The sequence below is a fragment of the Homalodisca vitripennis genome, chromosome 8 (assembly GCF_021130785.1).
Source record: "Homalodisca vitripennis isolate AUS2020 chromosome 8, UT_GWSS_2.1, whole genome shotgun sequence".
NCBI classification, from domain to species: domain Eukaryota; kingdom Metazoa; phylum Arthropoda; class Insecta; order Hemiptera; family Cicadellidae; genus Homalodisca; species Homalodisca vitripennis.
The window spans coordinates 64,975,749-65,000,528 of NC_060214.1; the positions used below are offsets into that span (position 1 = coordinate 64,975,749).

General features: G+C 32.6%; 1 protein-coding gene across 1 annotated transcript; it reads right to left on the minus strand.

The window, feature by feature from the left end:
- Nucleotides 1-235: 235 nt before the first annotated feature.
- LOC124367647 (putative inorganic phosphate cotransporter) lies at nt 236-20,996 on the minus strand. The gene is made up of 9 exons (XM_046824634.1): nt 20,867-20,996; nt 20,612-20,739; nt 17,130-17,360; nt 16,728-16,815; nt 9,532-9,755; nt 8,305-8,454; nt 6,888-7,020; nt 3,944-4,182; nt 236-417 (listed from the first exon to the last, which is right to left on the minus strand). Exons 1-9 carry the CDS (start codon nt 20,910-20,912, stop codon nt 253-255), a joined length of 1,404 nt encoding a protein of 467 aa, XP_046680590.1. The 5' UTR covers nt 20,913-20,996; the 3' UTR covers nt 236-252.
- Nucleotides 20,997-24,780: the final 3,784 nt, after the last annotated feature.

Genomic DNA, 24,780 nt, shown 5'->3' on the forward strand with positions numbered 1-24,780 from the left:
ACCAACCTTGCCTATTCGATTACGTATTCATTCACACATGTCCTAGGTTTCAAGAGGTTTAATAAATTATGATAATTTTTCACAACTATATATTGCTACTAACTTTGTAAATAAGAAAGAAAAATAGAAGACAAATGGAGTGTAAATGAATAACACAAAGTAAAAAATACCACAATATTCAATACAAAATTTACAATGTTTTAATAAAGATTTTACAATTTGTAATATACTATGGATATGTTTATTTAAATTTTACGTGTTTAACTCATTATCTTTTGAGTAACTACCTTTTTTGGCGGGTTTTATATTGTTCCATGGCTGCACGTTAGTTGTTCCGAATAAAATAAAAACCAAATTTCCCATAAAGAAAAAAGCCGCAGAGATGTAGAACAGTATCATCCATTGATCTCTGTTTTCCTGTTAACAAAATTATCATCAGTCAATAAAACTACACATACAATAAATACATTACATATTATCTTCTATTCTAAAGTTGAGGACGTTTACAAACATTCTGTACCCATTTTCAGAGCGATGTACACAAATATTTTTTTCCCATTTTTGTCTCTTTACTTTACCAACCTAAGGCCATGTTTTCCATTTACCATTTACTGACTTTTGGTCTTCTACATGAATTCAAAAATACGATCTTCTTTATATTTGTAACACTATCTGTTACAAATTAGGCCATATAAACTAATTTAAGACATTTCCTCCCTAAAGTTTTAGTTACTACTCAGTAAGGCCCACATATGTTTTTTAATTTATACAGGAATATTCTTTTCTAAAAGACACATTTTTCAGCACAAGCAATTTACTCTCATTTAAATTTGAATGATTTGCGTATATATTCATTTATTTTAGTTTCGTGACACGAAAATTAGTGAACATTAAATTCCAATCCTTTGAGTAAGAGCCTCGCTAATAATGCTCAGACAATAAAGAGATGCCTGGCATCATTTTTATTGCATTTAACTATCAAACTATTTTCTATATCTATGATAAAATATTGGTTATAACTTAGCAATATATATAATATAATTAGCTATTACCTGCGATTTCACACTACACTTGGTTTCTAAAATAAGAATCCGTATTTCACTTATTCAAACTACTTATGATATAATATGATGGTCTTCTACAAGATTGTCAATCCTAAGTAGGCATGCGATCAGGTTCATATTATTTCAGTGTTAATGGTTACACGATTAGAGGTTAAGGAACTATCTCTTATATCAAGATTACACGTATGTGAGCATTTCTGATTCAAATTCATTATAATTTTGCCACAGCTGAGTTTGCCTCGTTGTCCTCATCAAAAACTTTTATACATAGGTCTCGAAAACTTGCCTTAGTTATAATCCCGCTGATTTCTACCTCTCTTTGATCTACTTTCGGTCTAAGATATTTCCAGCTCCATAGTTGAGTTTACCTCGTTTTCCCGACGAAGGATATATTTGCCTACTAAGGGCGGAAAAGCCCTCTTCGGCCAAAAATGTCTACTTCCGGGTGTTTAAATTCACTTCTGGTCTAATATATTTACAGTGCTATAGTTGAATTTGTCTTATTTACTCGATCTAAAAAATGTATGTATGTGATGTGCGAGTCTGTGTGGATCTAGGAAACCTATTCCTGTGAAAAAAACTTTGACAACCGGTCTACGACATTTCCAGTGCCATATTATAATTCCCACCATGTCCAGATTAATGGAATATATGTAATCACGTAGAACGGAGAAGCCTACTTTGGCCAAAAATAAAAAAACCTTTACTTCAGGCCGTTTACATGAACGGTCTAATGAATTTATGGTATCAAATTTGAGTTTGCTTTATCGTCTCGACAAAAAAATTTACATATGTAGATTTTAGGAAGCTAATTTTCTCAAAAAAGATCTACTTGAGTCTCTTGCAATATTCTTTTGTTCTAAGATATTTCCAGTGCCATAGATGAGTTTGCCTTGTTGTCACGATAAAGCAAATGTACATATAATCTAAGTCTGAGAACAGGAGTTTTGTGACAGTTAAATTTTCATAACAACAACAAAACTGTTATAATTTAAATAGTAATTAAGTTTATTAAAAGTCTGGATGTGTCGTTATAAAACAATGTTTACACATAACAGTTCATTAAATTTGACAGGCTCTTTCTATTAATATCTCACAACTTTAGTGACCAAGATTGATTTTTTTAATAACCAGTGGGGCGTAGCCCGGAGGGAGTTTCGAAATATAAATTGTCCTATATTCATACCAGGAACCATAAGAATGTCAATGTAAAATGTCAGTACAATTAATTTAGGTTTCATAACAGCCTTTAAATTTAAAGTAAAAGTCTACATTGTCTCTTATATCTGCGCTGCTAGCAGTTACCCGCTGCTTTGTACGCAATTTAGTAGACGTTTCACGTGTATGACCACTGCTGGTTCAAGTGAATTATATGTCCGACGCACTTTTATATAACTTTATTTACAAAAGAACAATCAGCACAAACAAAGGAATCATATTCGAAAGCTCCTTGGATTCCAGACAGGAGAAAATGAATCAGGCGTTGCCTTTACACCTAAGGCAAAAGAGCAAACATACCTCCCACCAAAACAGGCGAAGTGAAACACGAAACTTAGTATTATAAATTTTGTAACATATAACATTTTCAAATGTCCGAAATTGTATTATCCTTTCAAATCTTCTATCGTTAATTTTAAAAAGAAATGGCTTTGTGGACACACAATATACAGGATGTTTCAGACCACCCGTCTCAAATGTCTAGTTGTCAAACGGCTAACTCTAGAAGTTTAATTAAGCAGATTCCCCTCTAAATCGATTCAAAAGAATTTGTTTAAAATAATGTCAATTCTGTTAAACACGCTGTGTTACAAAACAGAAGGTGGTATGTTTATATCTAAAAACTTTAAAACGCAAACATTTTAGCAATTCTGTTGTTTTTTATTGTAAACCTTGAGCTTCTAGGCCACTTGATATTAATAGTGTGGACTTCTGGGACGGCTGGAAGATATTAAATGCAAAACTGACCAATAACCAGATAGGAAATAAAGATGCAAATCACAAATTCCATTACTGCGTTCCATGGAGAAGACGTATTAATCTTCTAACTACTTGTAAAGAGACAATGTAAACTTCCTCTTTATACTCTTAAGTGCAGTTTATTTCTCGCATTGTTGTAATGGTTAGAGAGAAACTTGAACCTTAATCACTTTTGTGATGCCTTTAATTTCATGTGATGTGACTGAAGCCATCCTTTACTATTAAAATTTTTTTATTTATTGGCATTTTTATATTTGTTAAAGTTTTGCAGTAGTAGAACCATTTTGAAGAATACAGACATGAATGACTTGATATAAAACATGAAATATACAAAAATAAATATATTTTGTTTGTGGTTTATATCACAAGAGTGGCAATAAAAAAACAACAAAAGGGCTGTGATTCTGTATATTGTAGAGCACGGCTCTTAACTAATAGAAAAAACTTAAGTTTTTAGACAACATTTAGGATGCAGAGACCTTTAAAATTATGTTCAACATGACTTGTGATTGCATTTGAAAATATTGAAATTCTTTGGGTCACCTTGTGTTTTTGTAGAACTTTAATCACTTTAAACAAATTCGATAGGGTCTATTTAATTGGGAATTCGTCTAAACTAAATCTCTGCAGTTAGTCGTTAGACAGCTAGACATTTGAGACGGGTGGTCTGAAACTTCCTGTATATCGGTAAACATTAATTATCATAAATTAAAGAAGGTTGTATTTCGTACATTAGAAGGTACAGTATACAGTGGTCCAACAGATTATTCGTGCTAACTTTGTATATTAACCAACTGAGGTTTGCTTTCTGACTGTTTTTTATTATAATGATTCTAAGCCTAATTGACATGTTAGGCAACTTTATTGATATTGCAAGAATTAAAACGTAAACGGTTTAGTACCTGATCTTCAACAATGAACCCTGCTACCATCGGAGCGAAGATAGCGGGGAAGTTGGCGAAGCAGTTGGTGATTCCCATCAGAAGCCCTGCGAAGTTCGGAGCGAGGTCAAGATGGTTCGAGAAGAAGCCGGTGTATATTGCTGCACCAATACCGACGATAATGATCAACATGACCACGGCTGTCGTGGAGTCGGATGTAAACCCCAAACCTACAAACGCGGCGGCTCCTCCCCACAGGGCTAAAACAGGTGTTAGAACTGTTATAAGTTTGACTTTTATAAACACTCAGAGCACTTAAACGGTAAAGTCATGGTGGCCCTCCCGCAGAAACCGTTAATAAGCAGTAGTCGTCTGCATAGGTGACCCTACAGGACCTCCCTCAATATTATTTATAAATGTTATACAAGAATATATCTTTTTGGTAGTAATGCAATGTCTAAAGGAAGTTTAATATGGCGATTTATAAACACTTTTGTGTTCCCCAAAAATGTGGGGTTTTGGGGTCAACTCAAAAAGTTCAAATGTAAACTCCTATCAAGTTACTACTCGAAAAACATAAGTAAACTTAAACAACGGTGAAAGTCAGAGATTGCTATATCTTTCTCGTCCAAAATAATCTATCCTGTTTCTTACATCTTCAACGTTTTCTATTAATGTTTTGTAAGTTTTAGTGTAAAGACTTAATTAAAATTTTTCCAACCTAATATTTTGGATATACAGATATATTGACTTCATTTTAAGTGTTTACATTATGTAATCAGGTAAATATTTTAATTTTATTTCTCAATGCGTCTTGCCTTATTGTTTTGTTATTCATGTTATACCATAAGTGAATAGTTTAAGATGAATGATTGTTATTTATATTTTGTTAACGTTACTGTGATTTGCAAATACAAAAAAATGCTTTATTTATTTATATTGTGAGCTAGACTCAATATTAAGTATTCTTTATTTGTTATTATACACTATATTGATTATATTAATCTACTGTATATTGTTATTGTACTTTCTAATGGAAATTATTGTCAGTCAATTTTATAATTTATATTTTTTTCATGGCTTTTAGAGGAAATAAATTATTATCATCCTGTCGGTCGTTCGCTGAATGAAAGAATGATAGACTAGTTTTGGACGATCTTCAATTTGTTTCTGATTTGAATGTGGCATTTTTTTAAATGCCTTATTTATCTGTGTAGTACAGTCACCATTCTCCTGTTGTGCCTTGTAGAACGTACTCTCTATTCACACTATCTGGATAACATACGTAGAGATCAAGTGGTTTATTAATATATTCAATGCTCCAAACTTCTGAGCTGGATGATGATGAGACGCGGAGTTCGTCCATTCTGAGTTGGTTTCCTTTACTAACATCTGGCTTCTTAGTTGTCAATACGTCCAAAAATGGATCTCCGGTTGTTTTCAACATATATGGCAAACCTGATGTTGAGCTGTACATCTGATAGTATTTTGTAGGAATGCATGTAGGCTTTCTTTACAGTTTAATTAAACAGCATATAGACCGTGTACGTAGCGACCCTATAACTTCGGTTTGAGATTCGAATCCAGAACCTCCAGTTTTGACTATACCTTTGTTCCTTAAGTTATTTCAAAAAGATTGCATTTATATGATTTAGGTGGTTATATTTTGTTTCTTTGCTATAGCTCTAATGGTTCTCCTGATGTTTAGCACACACTAGCCGACCCTATTTATGTACTCGTATAATCCTTAACAGGAATGCGTGCAAAAGTTAATTTTAATGATCTGATAATTCTCAAATTATTTGTCTATTCGTATGAGCCAACAATTATTTGAAAATTTTAAATTTTCAACAACTGCCATCTTGAAAACTTACACATTTTTTTTAATTAATTACTTATACTTTTATAAAATCCCTGAGCTAGGTTGTGCATCTACACTTTCAATTCTTACAACAGTGCGAAAGTTCCCTTAATGGGCAAAATAAATGAGCAAAGGCTTGTTCACAGCCATTTAACGTTTTAAAATGCTCTTTCAAGATTAAAGACAGGATATAAATATCCAATTCTAACCTTTTTCTACTTGGAAAGTGGGAGAATCAGATACAAAAGAGCGAAAGTATTTCCTTTCACAGGAATTGAATCGAAACTTTCACGGATGGAAAAGTATTTCCTGTTATCAATGGAAGTAATGCTAGTTAGACTAGAAGTAGAGTAAATATTTTGATCGCGCTAAAAGTTCTGTTAATTAGTGAAAACTAAGTATTTAAAACAGTATTTAAAATTAATATACTATCGTAGTAACTATTAAAATAACCTGAACATTAACGGAACAACCTTTGTTGAAATTGAAGATAAGAACTAACCAATCAGTTTTCTAAACACAAGAAGGTAAGGTAAGGGCTGCCATTGGATTAGATACTAGTATGCATACAAGTTAAGATAGCGCTTCTAATTGTACAGACCTATTACTAACGAGCAATTTAAGTTTGAAGGTATCAGGTATTAAGTATAATTATGTAAAAAACAACACGTTAAGTTTGTCAAAGTACTTTGGTTTTTTTAAATATCATGCTCGTTTTGTAACCAAACATCCAGCTTGAAGATAGTTTTTACTTAAATACCGATAATTCATATTTACTAGATAAACGCTTCAGATAATTCAACTTTTTGTTAAAGAGTAAAAAAAAATAATAATACATTTGTCGTTAATGGATAATTTAAAGATGGTTGGCTCAGAAATGTAGTTCAATAACAAAGTATATCACAGATTTACAAAATTTTAAAATAGTTTGTTTATAACATAAGGGTAAGGGTTTGTTCAAAACATTAAAGTTTAAGAGTTCTGTATTAAAATTGTTCTAAGGATAATTTAAATTCAGTATGTAAATTGGATTAACTTTTGAGTTAATTTACTTATTAATGTCATAAGACATAACTGGCTATCAATTTACAATAATATACTTACCGATTGTATTCCATAATTTCTTTGCCACATTAAGAGATAATAATTGTTTTTCAAGTATGGCATCACCAATTACACCAAATACTCCTGAGAGAACGCATTTCGTTAAAAATGGCATGGAAGATATCATTCCATTCTGAAACATATATGCAATAAAATTGTTATTTCATATTCAAACTGATTAACTATTTTTAAAACTATATAAATTAAATTACAATATTTATGACATTTTACGTAAATGTTTGATACTTTGGTTGTATTTTTAAAGTTTTCCAGATTGCTATTTATTAATTTTTAACAATTACAACAAGCAATATTCATTTTTAACGTTGTGGAGTTTTTACTTTGGTGATGTTTCCTGTTCTGGGACAAATGTGTTTGTTAACATTATGGTATTTTGGTGCATATTTTCGCGTCTTCCTATTTGTATGTAATGCTCAGTATAAATGCATTAGCAATAAATGGTTCTGTAATTTGCTATCTGCTTGATCTAATTTACGAATAAATCATGGTTTTTTGTTAAATATTTATGTATTTGATACCCATGAATGCTTTTAGTATTCAGATCTGGAAAGGATTTTGTATTTCTATAATACTGATTAGAATTGCCGCTAGTTACAAGTTTTTTGGATGATAATGTAATGTAACTAAAATTAATATAACTATTAGTTATATTACTATTATGTTACAAATATTACTATTAGTTATATTTCTGTAACGCGATCAAATTCCAATGAGATCGCATATAGTCAAACTACTTTATGCATTAAATAAAGAATTAAATTAAAACCTTTAAGAATAACATTGCCATGTTTGAATTTAAGTACACATTAGTTAAAGTGATACAATCTATAAATTATATAACTTTGTACACATGGATGTGGCGTTTTAGCATTGGAGTTAAATACTAAAGGAAAATCACGAGGAACAATGATAAATATTAAAACTGTTGCTGTTTTGTTTTTCAATTGAAATTAAAATAACTGAAAAAATGTATTAACTCTTGCAATCGAAATGAATATGTATATTTTGTAATTTCACGTGAAAGTTATTTTACAGACGTAATGAACACTGATGTTTCTAGTCATTTTATACCATGCAATAATTTGTATACAATAAAACTGTTAGATTTTGTGGATACGTATGTATCTATTATTACTCTTTTGCAGTAAAATATGTTACTGTTTTCGGTCCTGACTGTGGTGCCGACAAAAAGGCGTATATGAGAAATTCCTAGACGTAAAATAATTATTTTTATGATTTATGATCGTTTAACTAAAACGAGTAAAAATTAAATTATATGCAGAACAACTGTTATCACCTTGAGACATATAAATGTCGTGAATAAAGGCAAATATGTACAACCATGTCAAGAGACTTATCTGGTCCCTTGTAAATCGAACCACTTTGTGATACTCACACTTTGGATGTCGAAGTGGAGCACTTTACTGACGTAGCTGGGTAACATAGTAGCTATGGTCCAGTAACCCCAGTTGTTGCACAGGTGACAAAACATTAGAGCCCACACTGGAACAGACGTAGCCACAGCCTTCCAGGGGGTCGACATTGACTGCAGATAAGATTATTAACAGTTTAACATTACAATACAACATATAGTATCAGAGTATAAATCTTTCAGAAAATACTTATCAAAATACCACAGCTACGATAATTTAAAATAGAAATGGAAAAATGAAATAGAAATACGCGCCACTTGAGGTGCACTGGGAGGTAAATTGTATGTATATATGTATTTTGAAGAAATAAATAAGATTGAACTTGAAATAAGTATAAAAAATGTGATTTTGAACAACTCATTCATTCATCTATTCTTGCAGAGATAGTACCATCTAGGCTTACGACTCTAAATTCCACAGGAAATATTAACAGGATTTTAGGTATTTTCCTTCATTACATGTTACAAAAAATATAGCATTACTTTTCGAGGTTTGGAATCCATCCTCTTTTTCATTTATCAAAACCTTCAGGGACAAGTTATTCAAATACATGCCAATAAATGGAGACGAACTCATCAGTGTTACCCTTAAAAATAGAAAAATTTACATGCCAAAAAACTCAAGCATTAAGGGTCCAGGACGAGCCAATTAAGCACTAAACATACCTTCATAATTCAGGCGCAATGCACATATCATCCTGTAGTCACCAGAACAGATGAGAGACCGTATGATTTGCATAACCTTAATTCATAAGTTTTTTTAACACCTCAACTGACTGAGTCAACCCTATAAAAGTGATGCTCTATATTCGCAACGCATAACGGTGCATACATTCGAAATCATGTTATTCTTTCAAATCATCAACCGGACAACCGTATGATCCAGTATAACATTTTTTAACAAACAATTCAGAAAAGTATCCTGCATTATAAAGGATATGTACGGCATAAATTCTCCTCTGACCAACTAACTTAAAGGTACTTCCTCATTGACGTCTGACGTAATAAAATGTATCCCAGTTTTAAAGACTGCTGTGACATTGGCATCGCGATGTATATGTTTATGCCAAGTGCAGCCTATACTGCACCGTGTCTTTCCTAACTCAGATTCTGAAGCTCCACATTTGCCCAGTAAAACTTTACAAACAGTAATTGTACTTTTTATCTACTTATTTTTGTTCGTGAACTTACGCTGCAATTGTCCGAGTTGTTGATGAGGGTGGATTTTATATATTTACGCTCGTGATCACTGATGGAAGGGTGGGAGTCCGGAGAGTCGGCACCTACAAACAGCCAGACCACAGACCACAATACACCGCACAGTCCGGTACAGTAGAAGATACTGGGCCAGCCCCACGGACTGGCGGCCAGGTACCCAGCTACAAACATGGTTATCATGGTACCAAACTGGGTTCCTGCAAATAACGAGAAATTGTTTCAAAAATTGAACACACATTATACAGTTTTTACTGTTGTCTTGTACAAACATAGCTATAAGCAAAAATCAGAAATACAGTCCGGCTCTAGCAGCCAAGTAGATAAGTTTAAGGTCACGTGACTGTTTGCTTTGGTGCGAGTAATAGCCTGATAAAATTACGGTTAAACTCATTCAATTTGCTATTATGCCAGTGATCTGCGGTATTTGTGTGTGTGAAGAAATATCACCCAGGTGATAAAAATGTTATAAAGTGTTTTACTTTGTGTTCGGCTGTGTTCCACGTGCAACGCATTAAGACGGATGGAGTTACTACCAGAACGAACCTGAAGGACTTCAAGTGTAATGACTGTAAAAGGGATAATCCTACATCTGTAAGTATCAATGCTTCGTCAAGTCTCACTACTACAGTGACGAAAGAGTTTCTAATCTCAGTTTTGGAATCGTCTAAGCAGGAAGTCTCAGGCGAGCTCAAAAGGTATTCTGATCAATTCGAAGAATTTCGTACATCTGTACAATTCCTTTCAGACAGTATTGACAAGTCAAATGATCGAACTGCTAAGTTGAGAAAAGAATATGCTGCCATGAGGAAAGAAAACGAGCATTTGCAGGAACAGAATAAAAAACTGAATGAAACTGTGACTGATTTAAGAATCAGAGTTAGAAACCTTGAACAGTACACTCGAAAAAATAATATCGAGATCAGTGGAATTCCCCAGACGCCTAACGAAAACAGCCTTAATCTGCTAAAGGACGTAGGGAGAGCTATGGGACAGGAATTAGTGGAAGCCCAGGTGTCAGCGGTGCACAGAGTTCCAATCTACAGGGCTGACAGGACGCCCTCCATCGTGGTCCAATTTACGGGAAGGATGCAGCGGAATGCCTGGATGACAGCTTTCAAAAAGAAGAAAACTCTGACGGCATCGGAGATTAACCCTATCTTCCCTAAACAGCAAGCCGCATACGTGAATTAACACCTATCACCTAAAAACAAACCGTTACTAGGCCAACTTAAGAAGAAATGCAGTGAAAAAAAGTTCTTTGTGAGAAAAAAGGAGGGGGAAAATGCCACAAGGTAAATAACATTGAAGACGTTGAAGTATTATTTAAATACAGTAGGCTATAGGCGAATGCATAGTAACATGTTTTTTTATGTTTTCTTTAAAGTAAATTTTAAGTTGTTAGTTTGTAACGGAGTAAAACAAATTGTACTATAGTAATTTTTGAAGGATTTACTCAAAATTTATTACGATAGTCTAAATTGTAACTTTTTTAATTCCCACAATGAACTTCAAAATATAACTTTTATTCATGTAAATATAAGAAGTATAAGAAGAAACTTTGATTCCCTACTCGTTGAGCTAAGCCAATTAAACACAAAACTAGATTTTATAATTCTATCGGAAATATGGATTCAAAGTGAGGAAGTAAATCTTTTTAAAATTCCGGGATATAATGTAAAAGCGAAGTGTAATGACACTTACAGGGCCGGAGGATTGTTGTGTTTTTGTAACGAAAATTGTAATGTTAGGGAAGTGGAATGTACAATGACAACTGCGGATTGCCTTTTACTTAACGTCAAACTTGATAACAATTATTTCAACATTTTTTGTATATATCGATTACAAGAATTTTCTGAGTATAATTTTATTAATGAATTGGAAACCAAACTTTTAAATATAACTAACAATACAATTTTCATTGGCGATGCAAACTTAGATCTTCTAAAAGATCTTTCTTGTGTGCATAAGTATATGAACCTAATGTGAAATAATGGTTTTATATCGGTGATAAATAACCTTACTCTGCACAGCTCCACTTGTGTGGACCATATTTTTATAAGGTTCAAAAATGTAAACTTATTCAATAGTGCCATTTTTGACATAGGTTTAACAGACCACTGTCCTGTTGGGCTTAAGTTGAAGCCTACCGTTATGAAAATGTGAAATCCGAATCATTTAATAAATAGGTTTATGATCTCGAAAAATTAAACTTGAAATAGAACTTTTTTATTGGAAGGACATTTTAACTTCAACTGATGTAAATCATTGCTACAATGAATTTATAAATATATTAAATAATATTGTACAACGTAATAAAATAGAAATTTATATTTCAAACCGTTAGCATTTTAAGTAGAATTAAAAAAAGTAACAAGTTATATAAAATATATATAAGAAGACCATATGACAATAACTTTAAGAAATACTTTGATCGATATGTGACAAATTTAAAACCTGATATAGAAGAAACTAAAAATAATTTTTACTCGAGGTTAATAAGCAGTTGTGGAGGTGATACTAGTCAGCAGTGGAGGGTTGTAAATAGGTTAACAGGTGTTAGAGGAGACGCAAAGATTGATAAGGTAGTACTGGAAGATAGTTCAGTCATTGAAGACAATTGCAGTTGATTGCAAATGAAATCAATTCTTATCTGGCTAATGTTTCTAGTGTTACTGATAACATTATCGGCAACGACCCTGCTTTGAATGTAAGCTTTGTCAACCAAATGCAATCATTTTTTATTTCTCCAGTTGACAAAACAGAATTAGAGAATGTTATTAGGAAACTAAATAACAAAAATCCACTGGACATGACGGTATTAATGTCGAGCTTGTAAAGAAGATTGCTGTAAATATTACACGTATTCTTGTACATATAATTAATTTGAGCTTTTTGACAGGTATTTTTCCTGATAGTCTTAAAAAAAGTATAATTGTACCTATTTAAAAAAAACAAAAAACAATTTTAGTATAGAACTGATTCGTCCAATAGCCTACTCTCAGTTTTTGTTTAAAGAATAGAAAAATGTATGAAATCAAGATTGATAGATTTTTTTTTAATTACAAATTTTCAGTCCAAAAACCAATTTGGTTTTACTGCAGGAATAGGGACGGAAGATGCTAATTCGCTGACTCAATTATAGTAAAATGAATAGGAACGAAAAAACTTATGGAGTTTTTTTGCATTTTACAAAGGCATTCGACCTAGTCAACCATAATATTCTATTTAAAAAAAATGGAGGCAGCTGGAATCAGAGGCGTAGCTCTCCAGTGGTTTAAAAGCAATTTAATCGGCCGGATCCAGCAAGTGAGAGGGGACAATCACTTCAGTGGGCCCCTCACAGTAAAGGCCGGAGTCTCACAAGGTTCAGTCATATCGGCTAACTTATTTATTACTTTTATTAATTATTTGTTAAAACAAAATTTTAATGGCACAATCAGTGCCTTTGCTGACGATGTTGCTTATTTATATTCAGATACATGTAGGAATAACTTATGGGATAAAATAAATAATGATCTGAGACTGTTAAGAGCCTGGTCTAATAAGAATAAAATGTTAATAAATTTAAATAAGACTAAGTTTGTCAATTTTTATTTTAAGGGCTAGTTTTAATGTGCCTGTGAAGTAATACGAAGAAACTTGTACAACCTTTATTACATGTAAATATATTGAAATGAAAATGAAATGAAATTAAAAATGTCTTTATTGAATACAACGTAAAACATATTCAATTGGCGAGGTTAGGACAATTAAGTCCTCTCTTACATCTAACCATAAATTAATAAACTATATTATTACTGTAAAACAAGTGCCACAATACAGTTTGCATTACTATTTTACATTCAAAAATTATAATCTCTATGTATATAAAGTAATAAAATGAAATAAAGGTTCTCTATGAAACTAAAAATAAATAAATAGAATAAAACTTACAAGGAAATTAACAGACATTCATCCATCACCATTCATACAAAGCCATCGTCCCATACCCTATGCCACGATATCGTCAACCCGACGAGGCCCAAAACAGATGGTCCCTAAGCACCCCCCGAAACCGTTCCCGACTACGAATACCTCTGATATGATCCGGGAGATTATTCCAGAGTCGACAAGCAGAGACTGTGAATGATTTACTGTAAATAGAGGATCTATTAACAGGAATAGATAACAGAGAGGCTCCACGTCGAGTACTCCAATTGCTTGTTTCAGAAATGAAAGAAAAGCTTCTTAATTCAGTATTGAATTAGAAGAGGTGAATTTTTTAGGTATAAGTATTTAGGTGTATATTTTGACCAGAAAATAAATTGGAAAAAACATAACTTCCATCCAAAATCAAATTAGAAGTAATGTTAGGAAGTTTTATTTTTTGAGAATTTTTTGTGACGAAAAGCTGTTACGTACTCTGTATTATGCACTAATTTACTCTAGATTACAGTACGGTATTGTATGCTGGGGAGCAGCTCCACAAACAAAAACAGACGATATTAGAGTAACGCAAAACACTTTTATACGTTTAATTTCAAGGAAAAAAAGGCGAGACTCTTCTTATCCTCTTTACCAACAATTAAAAACTTTTTCCATACAATATATTTTTATTTATAAAGTATTAAGAATATTTTTTATAAGAAGTGGAAATAGAAATAATATTGAACAATAAAAACAATACGTCACAAGAAGTTTGCAAAGAGGTCTTATCCAAATCTCAAAGTTAATAAACTAGCTTTCAGGCGTTCGTTTTTCTACATGGGTCCACTTTTGCATAATCAAATTCCAAATAAAATTAAAAAAAAAATAAAACCTTTAATTCCTTTTGTAATGCTATAACTAATTGCTTGCTTAGTCAAACTGAACAGATAGATATCATACACAACAGATTAGTCTAAAATATTTTAATTCTTTCTTTTTCTCATCTGCAAACTAAAATTCGTCCCCTTCATAAACAATTATTTTATTTTATTGTATTTCTCTTTTAATTAGTAACAAATTTAACAAAGCATTTTGTAGACTCTTAATATTATTTCCGTTGGTCTAAAATGTCAAGATAATGTTGTCATTATATAAATTGTAATTTTAAAATAGATTATTTTAAAGTCTTCAATATATTAGTATTTTATGTGTGTTTAAACATTGTATGTAAAAAAAGATTTACTAGAGTTTAAATTGATTGAGTTTTACTCTTATTCAACTTTAATGTATTTTTCTTTTAAGGTTAATTTTAGTTAAATGTAGTGAGAAACTTTCAATATACCGCAGTGATCTGCACATCAAGTCCTTTTCAGAGAAAACTGGACTGTTATCAGACCTTTCCTTGTCTATTGTTTAGTTTAATCTAACCACGCAACTTGTTAATGTGGTTAGATTATATTCCTTAATAATCTTGTTTGTAAAGTCTATATTTTTTTTAAATAAATCTCATTATCTCATACATAAGTCACACTGCGCTATTGTGGCCACAATTGTCTCAAACTTAACAAATGTATAAATGTCAATAAGGCAATTAATATTGATGCAATCTTATGAGAAACAATACTTTATCTTAATGTTTATGATGTTATGAAACTGTATTAAATATTGAAATCATGTTTTATTGTAAAATTTACACATTTCATTATCAAGAAGTAAGAGCGTTCTTTTCGTAATATGATTCGCGAATCCCCAAGCGATTCGCACCTGATGACTTGAAAATTATTTTCACTTTTGTCCGCGCAAGAGCATTTCTTGTTCCAGTAAATTATAACTACAGTGCAATGACTGTGTCTGCCTTGTTTCCCCAATCAAAAAATATATAGGCTACTCAAGTAGATCTAAGAAGCCCAAAAGAGATGTAATCTACTTCCGGTCTATGGGGAGGAGCGAAATATTTCAACTTTCTCATGGCCTCAACTATTCAATAGACCAACTTTTTTTATAAATCTCTCCGCTGTACGTAAAACCGTTCTCGAGAAATTGTGTGAATAAACTCAAGTGGACATACCCACAGATATGTATATTTCTATATAAATAATATAATATAATTCATATATATATATATATATATATATATATATACGATTTATGTATAAACTATCTTTTTGAATCAGCTTGGCTTACATTTGGAATTACAAATTATTTAATTGAATTAAAATAAGAATTAAGACATCTCTAATATGATGTTATTAAATTACTACTCAATTACAAGTAAGTTTGCGTGTACAGTACTTAAAAAATTTTGCATACAATTAATTGTAAGCATTAGTCAACATTTCTTTACAAGGGGAGCGGTTTCTCCATGCTATGCATTCAACAATTTCGTACAATACATGCATCATTTGGACGAAAAGGGAAGGCTGTAAAGGCCTAATCGAGAATAAGAAATGTCTAAAATATAAATACATCGTCAAATATATATTATAATACTAAAAAATAATATTTCATTTTATAAAGGTTTTGTAATTATCCTATTCCATGGATATTTCATACAATTATTCAACGAGTCGGTATTTTTATATTTTTAGGTAACTATGATTTGTGGAAGTATTGTTTCAGCATTTTTCTTGTTTGCCTTGAAAAATACTATAATAAACTAAACTTTCTTAACTTTAATAAACTTGGTGGTTACCTCAAAAATAGAAAAATCAAATTGTATAAATATAGGGAGAATTTAAATTGGAAGGAAAGAATGATTCCTCAAACAAATGTTTTAATAAAGTTCGAAATTCTTTAAAAATTTAAAAACCACTGTGATTCCATAACACTCTCTCCCTCTCTCCCCTTCTCCCTCTCTCTCCATCCCTCTCACTCCCTCTCTCTCTCTATTCCGGCTTTTTGCCTTGTGCCTATGGTCAGAGACATCCAGTAGTTTATGGATGTCGGCAAATCAATGTACAATGAAAAATATTCATACACCAAGCTAGTCTTCCATTAAAATAATTCAATTAAATTAATAATTTGTAAATGTTTATGTTAATAAAATATATGATTTTCCTAGTAGGTAAATATATTGTATGTATTCCCATAAATATGATTTTATCCGGTTCAGTTCATTCTTTTGTTAATTATTTGTTGAGTACTAAAATTTAAAAAATCATTACTAGTATTAATATGTTTACCTGTACATAACTCACAACTCACGCCAAATCTAACTATTTCATGAACATTTCCGGGAAATTATAATGTCTCTCTTTACTTACCTACAAACACAAATGTAAAGATTCTATATTTTTCTGGTGAAGGAGCCCATTGAGCTGTGTGAGCGTTTACACATGGAAAGAAAACCCCCTAAAACATACACGTTTTAGAAATATATTATAGTATTATTTTCACGAAATGATCTGAAGTTAATTGTTAGGTGTTAGGTAAACTAAACATTCTTTATAAAATTTCATCAAAAGTTGCACCTTCATAGTGCACAAAACAAAAATACTAAAAAAGATTAAAACTACATGTTTTATACGATAAATAAAAATAAACGAAATACGAACTAAACCCACTATTTTTATGAATAGCAAACCATATTAAACGTATTAATGTATGTATAAAACGTAGATGAATGAAGAATATTATTTGTAAAATATGAATTTGTATGCATTTACTTGTGCGAATCCTTGTAATAATCTGTTCAAGCAGAAGACGACCCAGCTAAAGTTGAGAGCAATGTAAGGACTCAAGATTGTCATAATTGAGCAGAACAACGTGGCGGCAAACAGAGGATATTTCGAGCCGTACTTTCTGGCGACCTCGCCCATAGGTATCTGAGGCACTACGTAGCCCCAAAATAGAGAACTGAGGATAAGTCCCTTCTTTGCACTGTCCCATGGAAGAACCTGAAAACATAGTAATAATAGAACAGCTTTAACGGGATCATCAAGGAGCGTGCTCTCCACGAACATTTCTGGGAACAGTGAAATTTATTGGTAGAAACTTTCAATTTCCAGCCATATGCAGCTTCAATACAGCAGGCCCGGACAGATTACTTTATGAGGGCCCCTATGGGGACCTGGATGGCAAGATATCGCTAAGCACCTCAGATTCAGTCCATATACGTACATTGGGAGATACCCATCCCCACAGACCACACACCGTGACAATGCAATACTCGAATGGTCCGCAAAACTTAAATTAAGAGCGTTATTTGTCGTGATAATTGTGTGCTAGAAGTAAATGCAGAATCAGAATTCATTGCACTAAGTATCAAAACAGTTGGGTTGATTTGCTTTGTAATAAAATATAACTCAAAAGGCAGTTAGTATAAGGAGCCATATAAAAACAAATATTCCAGAGCCTGAGCATATATAATTTTAAATTCAAACAGATTAGGTTGGAACTCTGAATAGGGCAGTACTCAGCTTTAGCGGACCCTGGGAAAGATATTCGGCCGTGCCCCGTGATGTAACGCAACCCGCTCCTGTACAAGTGGGGCTGATCCGGGCCCCCAAGGGCCCGGGCCCTCGTAAAATCTGAGTATGGGCCTGACTCTGAGGCTACTAATAAGTACATTCCATAGACTATCATGATTGCATGAATGACCTTTGTTTATTGTTTACTAGCAGTTACCCGCGGTGTTGCACATAAGTTCTTATTGAATGACACGGACTTTTTTAAATGACATATAAACGTGCATTAGATAATTTCGTTCACTGAAAAATATTCCAGTCACCTGGGCCGTTTCAAAATAATTGAGCTTTTAGATTGCATAGTAATGTGTTGGTGCCCTTAATTCGGAGTATGAAACAGATTTAATGAGCACCCATGAAATACACAATTGTTTTTGCAAAATTACGTACTACTTAATTGGGTATTAATTATTTCATTAGTGATTAAACTATATAAGGCCCCTGTTGAGGATTACGGTCAGTAGGAAATCTATAGTAAAAGCCGAAAGCACGTATTATGTAATATGACAGAGCCCTGTAATAATTATTTTGAGTCGGAATGTTTTTATATTTTAGGGAACTTCAGAAATTAAACAGATCTGGCTTAATTTTGTTAATTTTTATGAAAATAGTATTATTTTTCATTTTAACTGTTGATGCACGTGCGTGTTAAAATGAATCTCTCTGGGGTTGCGGAATGTTGAAAAACAAAAGTATAGAACTTTAACATTTGCTGCGACTCCATTTCAACCTCTATTAGTAGTTGATATTCATGAAAATTTCTTCATGAATTTACTTTAACTGTTGAGAGCATAAGCGACTTATATTTCAAATTTCGTAGTTATAGGAAATCGGGACGATGAAAAACAAAATTAGCCTATAGTTCTTCTAAGAATTTCAACTCCATTTCAACCCCTGTGAGAGGTTGACTTTTTTTATACTTTTTTATGGCATGAAGAATGTGTGTGAAATTTCATCCGTCTATGACGTCGGGAAGTTAGAAAAGGATAATATGGTTTGAAACCCCTATTTGAGAGTGGTTTATATTAATGAAAACCTTTTTTCTCTTGAGAGCACGAGGCTCATGTGAGTCAAATTTAATTTTTATATGTTATAGAAAAGTTGGTACATAAATTATAGTTCTAAGAACTCTATTTAATCCTCAATGGATGAATGATCTTCATGATTATGCTTTTGTTTTTCTATGTCCGTTATGAGGCATGATTTTGTGCATGGAGTTTCATCTTTCTATGACATCAGGCTGTTGAAAACAAAAATTTAATTCTCCTAGCAATCTTTAAAGTTGGGTGAAGCACTCAATTTAGAAAACAGTTAAAACAAACCTTAATAAACCCCATATTGGTAAACATATGTTAAAACAAGGAATTATTGTACCTAGTGGTTCAGCGTATGTCAGTCCTGCATTTTTAACCGAGAAAGATTGGCAAATAGTCAATTATACCTAAATAAAAATGTAAATAAACAGTTAGTTAAACAATGTTTTTAATAGGTCTTTAAGTCTATTATCAAGTGGTTCAAATTTGTTCGTATGACAGAACTTAAATTAAAGTGTTCTACAATGTAAGCTGTCTAAATAGATTGCTAAAAGACAGGAGTTAACTTCTTTCAAATCATTATTTGGTAAATATACAACTCACAGAGTATCCCTTGTTTGGCATAATATTAAATTCCATTGTATTTAAATTGTTTTATGTCTTTTTATGTTTTTAGGATAGACCCCTGGGGCACACCATGCCGCAGTATCTGCAGCTGTGATCTATGACTATATACTGACTTTTATCGTGAAAATGGTTTCTTATACTTCTATATATTGTTTTCTGTTTGTCAAATAGGAGTTCTCAAAAATGTACTGACTTGTTTAATATTTTAAGGATCTCGGAAGAATCTATAGTTACAGAAATATTTTGATGAAACTACCCAAAGTTATATTCCATTACAACAAAATTCCGCTTTATCTAAATCTGTATAACCATGTTTATTTAACGTACCAATTAATCCTCTTACATGATCAAAGTGTAAACTCTTAAATCTCTTTAAAAATTTTGACAATAAATAGATTACATTTATTTGAATTAATAATTATGTAAAACAATATTTTACCCCTTAGGGTAAAAATTAGGTACTATTAGGTACTAAGAAGTATTAAACACACAGATATAAAATACTCGTTTCAACAGACATATCGATCTACAAAATCTCGAATTTTATAGGAAGAAAACATATTACAGAGGTGTCAGATATTTATATAATCTACGAAAAAAATTGATAATGGAAAGACATCTGTTACAATTTAACAAAGAAGTAAAGAATTATTTAACCAAGCAGTCTATTTTGAGAGATGTTGCAATAAAAAAAAACAATCAATTAGCTTACAGAAGAATTTGAATATAAGATTTATGTCACAGTAAACTTAAAAAAATGTATATTAAAATTGATATTAGGATTTAGTTCTTTTTTTGAGTGATGCTATTCTTTTTACTTTGCATGAAATAGACTATGACTATTAATACAAGTGTGATAGCTGTATGTGGTTGTTTATTATAAGAAAATTAGCAAAATGAATTGCTCGGTGTAGCCTATTAATATACAAGTTTTACAGATTCTGAATTAAAATATACTGTGTAGGAGAAAGAGGCCTCTCATAACAATGTGATGAAATAGTGAGGTCGTGGTTAACTCACCGGTATGCCAGAGCGAGAAGTTTTGTCAGTCATGGATACAATAGCTACAGACAGGTTGAGTCTCAGGGCATAGCATAAAAACATGCAGAAAAATGTCATTATTGCCTGCAGGTGTCGGACTCCAAAACCTATAAATCAACGATAATTTCGCTAAGTAACGTGCAACCTCACTGTAAACTTGAACAGGAGGAATTAATTAACGCAGAAATCATGCCAGATAAATTTAACGCAAATAGCTTCATTAATGAAACTGACCTGGAGGCCTTTGAACGAGCAGGATCGGCTGAGTCGCTTCTTTCATGGTAGATCTGGTATCGTTGGAAGTCAACTCACGACTGAATAGTCGTCCTGGTTGTTTAGTTAACGTCCTGTACTGGCGGTTCTATTAGCAGTATACCGTGGAAACTATAGTGACAAGTCTTTTACTATCAGGAGAGAGATAAAGTAGGTCAACGCATCATATTGTCGGCTTTAAAATGTACTTTATTTTTTTATCTATACTTTCTACATAATTTAACCTATATAATTGTATATTTTAGCTTATTAGAACAATAATTATGAAACTAACGCCGATTACAAGTAATTGTACCGACATTCAGACGACTGATATGTTTTATGTCTAGTAACAAAGAAGTACGAAATAGGAATAACACGGTACGAGTCTTTTTCAATTCCTCCAACCAACTTTACTCTGCTCTATTCGTCTGGTTCTGTCTAAGGATATACATTTGGCCTTAGAGAATTTAACTGCTAATTACATTAAACGGTATTATTCTATTAAGTGATCGATTAAGCAGAGACATGTCAATCACTTACTCTGTAGTAGTGTGACAATTTATAATAGTAGACAATTAAAACTATCAAAAACCTGTCTAAGAAGGAGATTCCTACTCGTTATTTGATAGAACAAAGAGCTAATGCTCAGATAAAGATGGCCTAAAAGAGGAATGTAAGAAAGATGAGTCAGATTTTAGACGCAATGGCTACCCTCAGTCAGCAATAAACCAGTGCAGACTAATAAAAAGAATCATTCCTGAGTCAGTAAATAATAATACAGATAAACTAAGTAAAAATTACAACTAGTTGTTTCGGCTTAAGGTGCGATATGAGTGTATCCCATCTACATGTTGTACCACTAAAATATTTTACACGTGTTGAACCAACTCAAAAAAAATAACGACTTACTGCCAACTTTTGGTAGGATTATTGGCAACCAAGTTTAAAGTATGGCTGGTGCAAGGCACGTAGAATGCTTTAGGACTCATCTTGGCTTGTAGTCCTTTATATACCCCTGACATATTTGAGGCATTGTGGTAAAACTGACCTCTGCACAGTGCTATTTTCAAACCTAGATCGTTCAATACTTTCAGCACTGTCTCTTTCAAGTATTCTGTTTTGTTTCACTTGATGGGAATGAAGCCAAAAGATTCATTCAACCGGCTCACCATCAGATGTGACATATCGTATTAGAAAAGTCAACTGATCTACGTGACTGAAATCAGGTATTGAGTCCCACAATTAGTGCAAAATATCGAGCTTCTTTACCTTCACCACTTAGAGTTTGTTTTAGTTCTTTTGCCATGAGGGTTAAAATCTCATCGTAGATCTGATGAGACAAGTATTTAGTTTTACCTGAATCACAGGCTTCATATTTCAATTCATGCTCTCTGTGACCTCTAAAAGGAAGTCGAAGTTTACCGAGTAGCTACACAATGTGACTTTCCTCCAGTAACCATGTTCCTTTTCAATTTGAGACATTAATTCATAATCTAATCTACTTTTTAAATGGCTTCATGAAGAGAAGCTTGTCATAGCTGTTAAATGAGTTTTGATGTTTCGTGGATATCTAATACTTTTGACATTCTCAACCAGTTAGAAAACCCATCAATTAGGATATGTTAAGTTTCTTTAGGGTTAGGAAACCATATACAAACATACTAGCAGTAAACTGACTTAGTTGTCTCAGAAATTTATTAACCAATTTCTCTTTCCTTTTTCCCCATTAGTGTTGACCCTGGAAAATAAATTGCTTTCTTAGATTTACAATTTTTCCAAAATATTTAGTACATTTTTGGTGGAAAATCTATCATTTTGTTTATAGGGTTTTGGGGCCACAGTGCGATGTGTAAGGAAAACTCTGTCTCCTTAGCAGGCCTAGAGAAGAGCCCAGATCAGTGGCGTAGCGATGGGGGGGGGGTCCAGGGAGTCCGCACCCCCCCGATATTTTAAGACGTTAAAAAATTAAGCATGGAGCAGGAGAAGAAAGGAGAGTTATCATTAGTCTTGTCTACAAACATTAAATTGATTGATTTAATTGATTAAAGTAACCGTTGTTAAAAATATAATTGTCCTTTCGTTTAAATCATAAAGTATCAAACGATACTTTTGGGCTCGCCCTTTCGGATAGTGTAGTGTAATCACGGAATTTCTATAGGGCGGAGTCACGTGACGTCGCAAATTAACCTGAACCGTAACACGGCGAACAGTTTAAATTAGCGACCACTTCGTTCAAATTCGTCTTAGGCACGTAAAAATACCGCTTAGAATTAAATTACGACGTTGATTTTAGGTGTCATTAAACTGTAGACGTGTATATAATTATCGAAAAAAATATAAAAAATCACTTATGGTCGGAAAATACACTTAAAAAACTCTACTGATTACAATTTCAACTAATTTGGACTTCAGTTATTGAGGTAAACGTGATATTTTTGATTGAGCTAGGGCGACGATTTTGTTTTATCATTAACCTGTACTCGACTAACTATATAATTATCGAGAAAAAAATCACTTCCGGTCGGTAAATACAGAAGAAAAGCTCTCTACAGATTCAAGTTTTGACGATTTTGGACTTCACCGGTTGAGTGGTTGAACAACTTCTTATCAGTAGGGTTTTTCCGGTGTATTATCTGACCGGAAGTGATTTTTTCAATATTTCTTCGATAATTATATAGTTATTAGTCGGCGTTCAATTGATACCCAAAATCAATGTTCTAACAAAATTCTAAGTACCACTTTTATCTCAACGACTTAACCAGTGAAATCCAAAATCGTCAAAACTTGAATCTGTAGAGAACTTTTCCTCGGTATTTTCCGTCCGGAAGTGATTTTATTGTTTTGTTTCTCGATAATTATATACGTATTAGTCGGCGTTGAATTAATACCTAAAATCAACGTCCTAACATAATTCTAAGTACCACTTTTACCTCAACCACTCAACCAGTGAAATCCAAAATCGTCAAAACTTGAATCTGTAGAGAGCTTTTCTTCGGTATTTTCCGTCCGGAAGTGATTTTATTGTTTTTTTCTTCAATTTTATATGTGTATTAGTCTGCGTTGAATTAATACCTAAAATCAACGTCCTAACGTAATTCTAAGTACCACTTTTACCTCAAAACCACTCAACCAGTGAAATCCAAAATCGTCAAAACTTGAATCTGTAGAGAGCTTTTCTTCGGTATTTGCCGACCGAAAGTGATATTTTCTCGATAATTATATAGGTACAGTGTACAGTTTAATGATAACAAAAATCGTCGTCCTAACTCAACCGAAAACACCACGTTTACCTCAATCACTGAAGTCCAAATTAGTTGAAGTTCTAATCAGTAGAGTTTTTCAAGTGTATATTTTTTCCGACCAAAAGTGATTTTTTTATTTTATAATTATATACACGTCTAAAGTTTAATGACACCTAAAATCAATGTCGTAACTTTATTCCAAGCGGTCATAAAACTTGAATCTGTAGAGAGCTTTTCTTCGGTATTTACTGATCGGAAGTGATTTTTTTCTCGATAATTATAGTTAGTCGAGTACAGTTTAATGATAAAAAAAATCGTCACCCTAACTCAATCAAAAATACCACGTTTACCTCAATAACTGAAGTGCGAAGTAGTTGAAGTTCTAATCATTAGAGATTTTTATATGTATTTTATTTCTGACCGAAAGTGATTTTTTGTTTTTTTCCGATCATTATGTACTCGTCTAGAGTGTAATGATACAAAAAGTCGTCATTATAACTCATTCATAAATACCTCAATCAGTGAAATCCAAAGCAGCCGAACTTCTAATCAGTAGAGTTTTTCCGATGCATTTTCCGACCATTAGTTTGATCTGTACCCGAGCAACGCTAGAAAATTGCCCTCCTTTTCTAAAGGGTTTTCGGCCGTCAG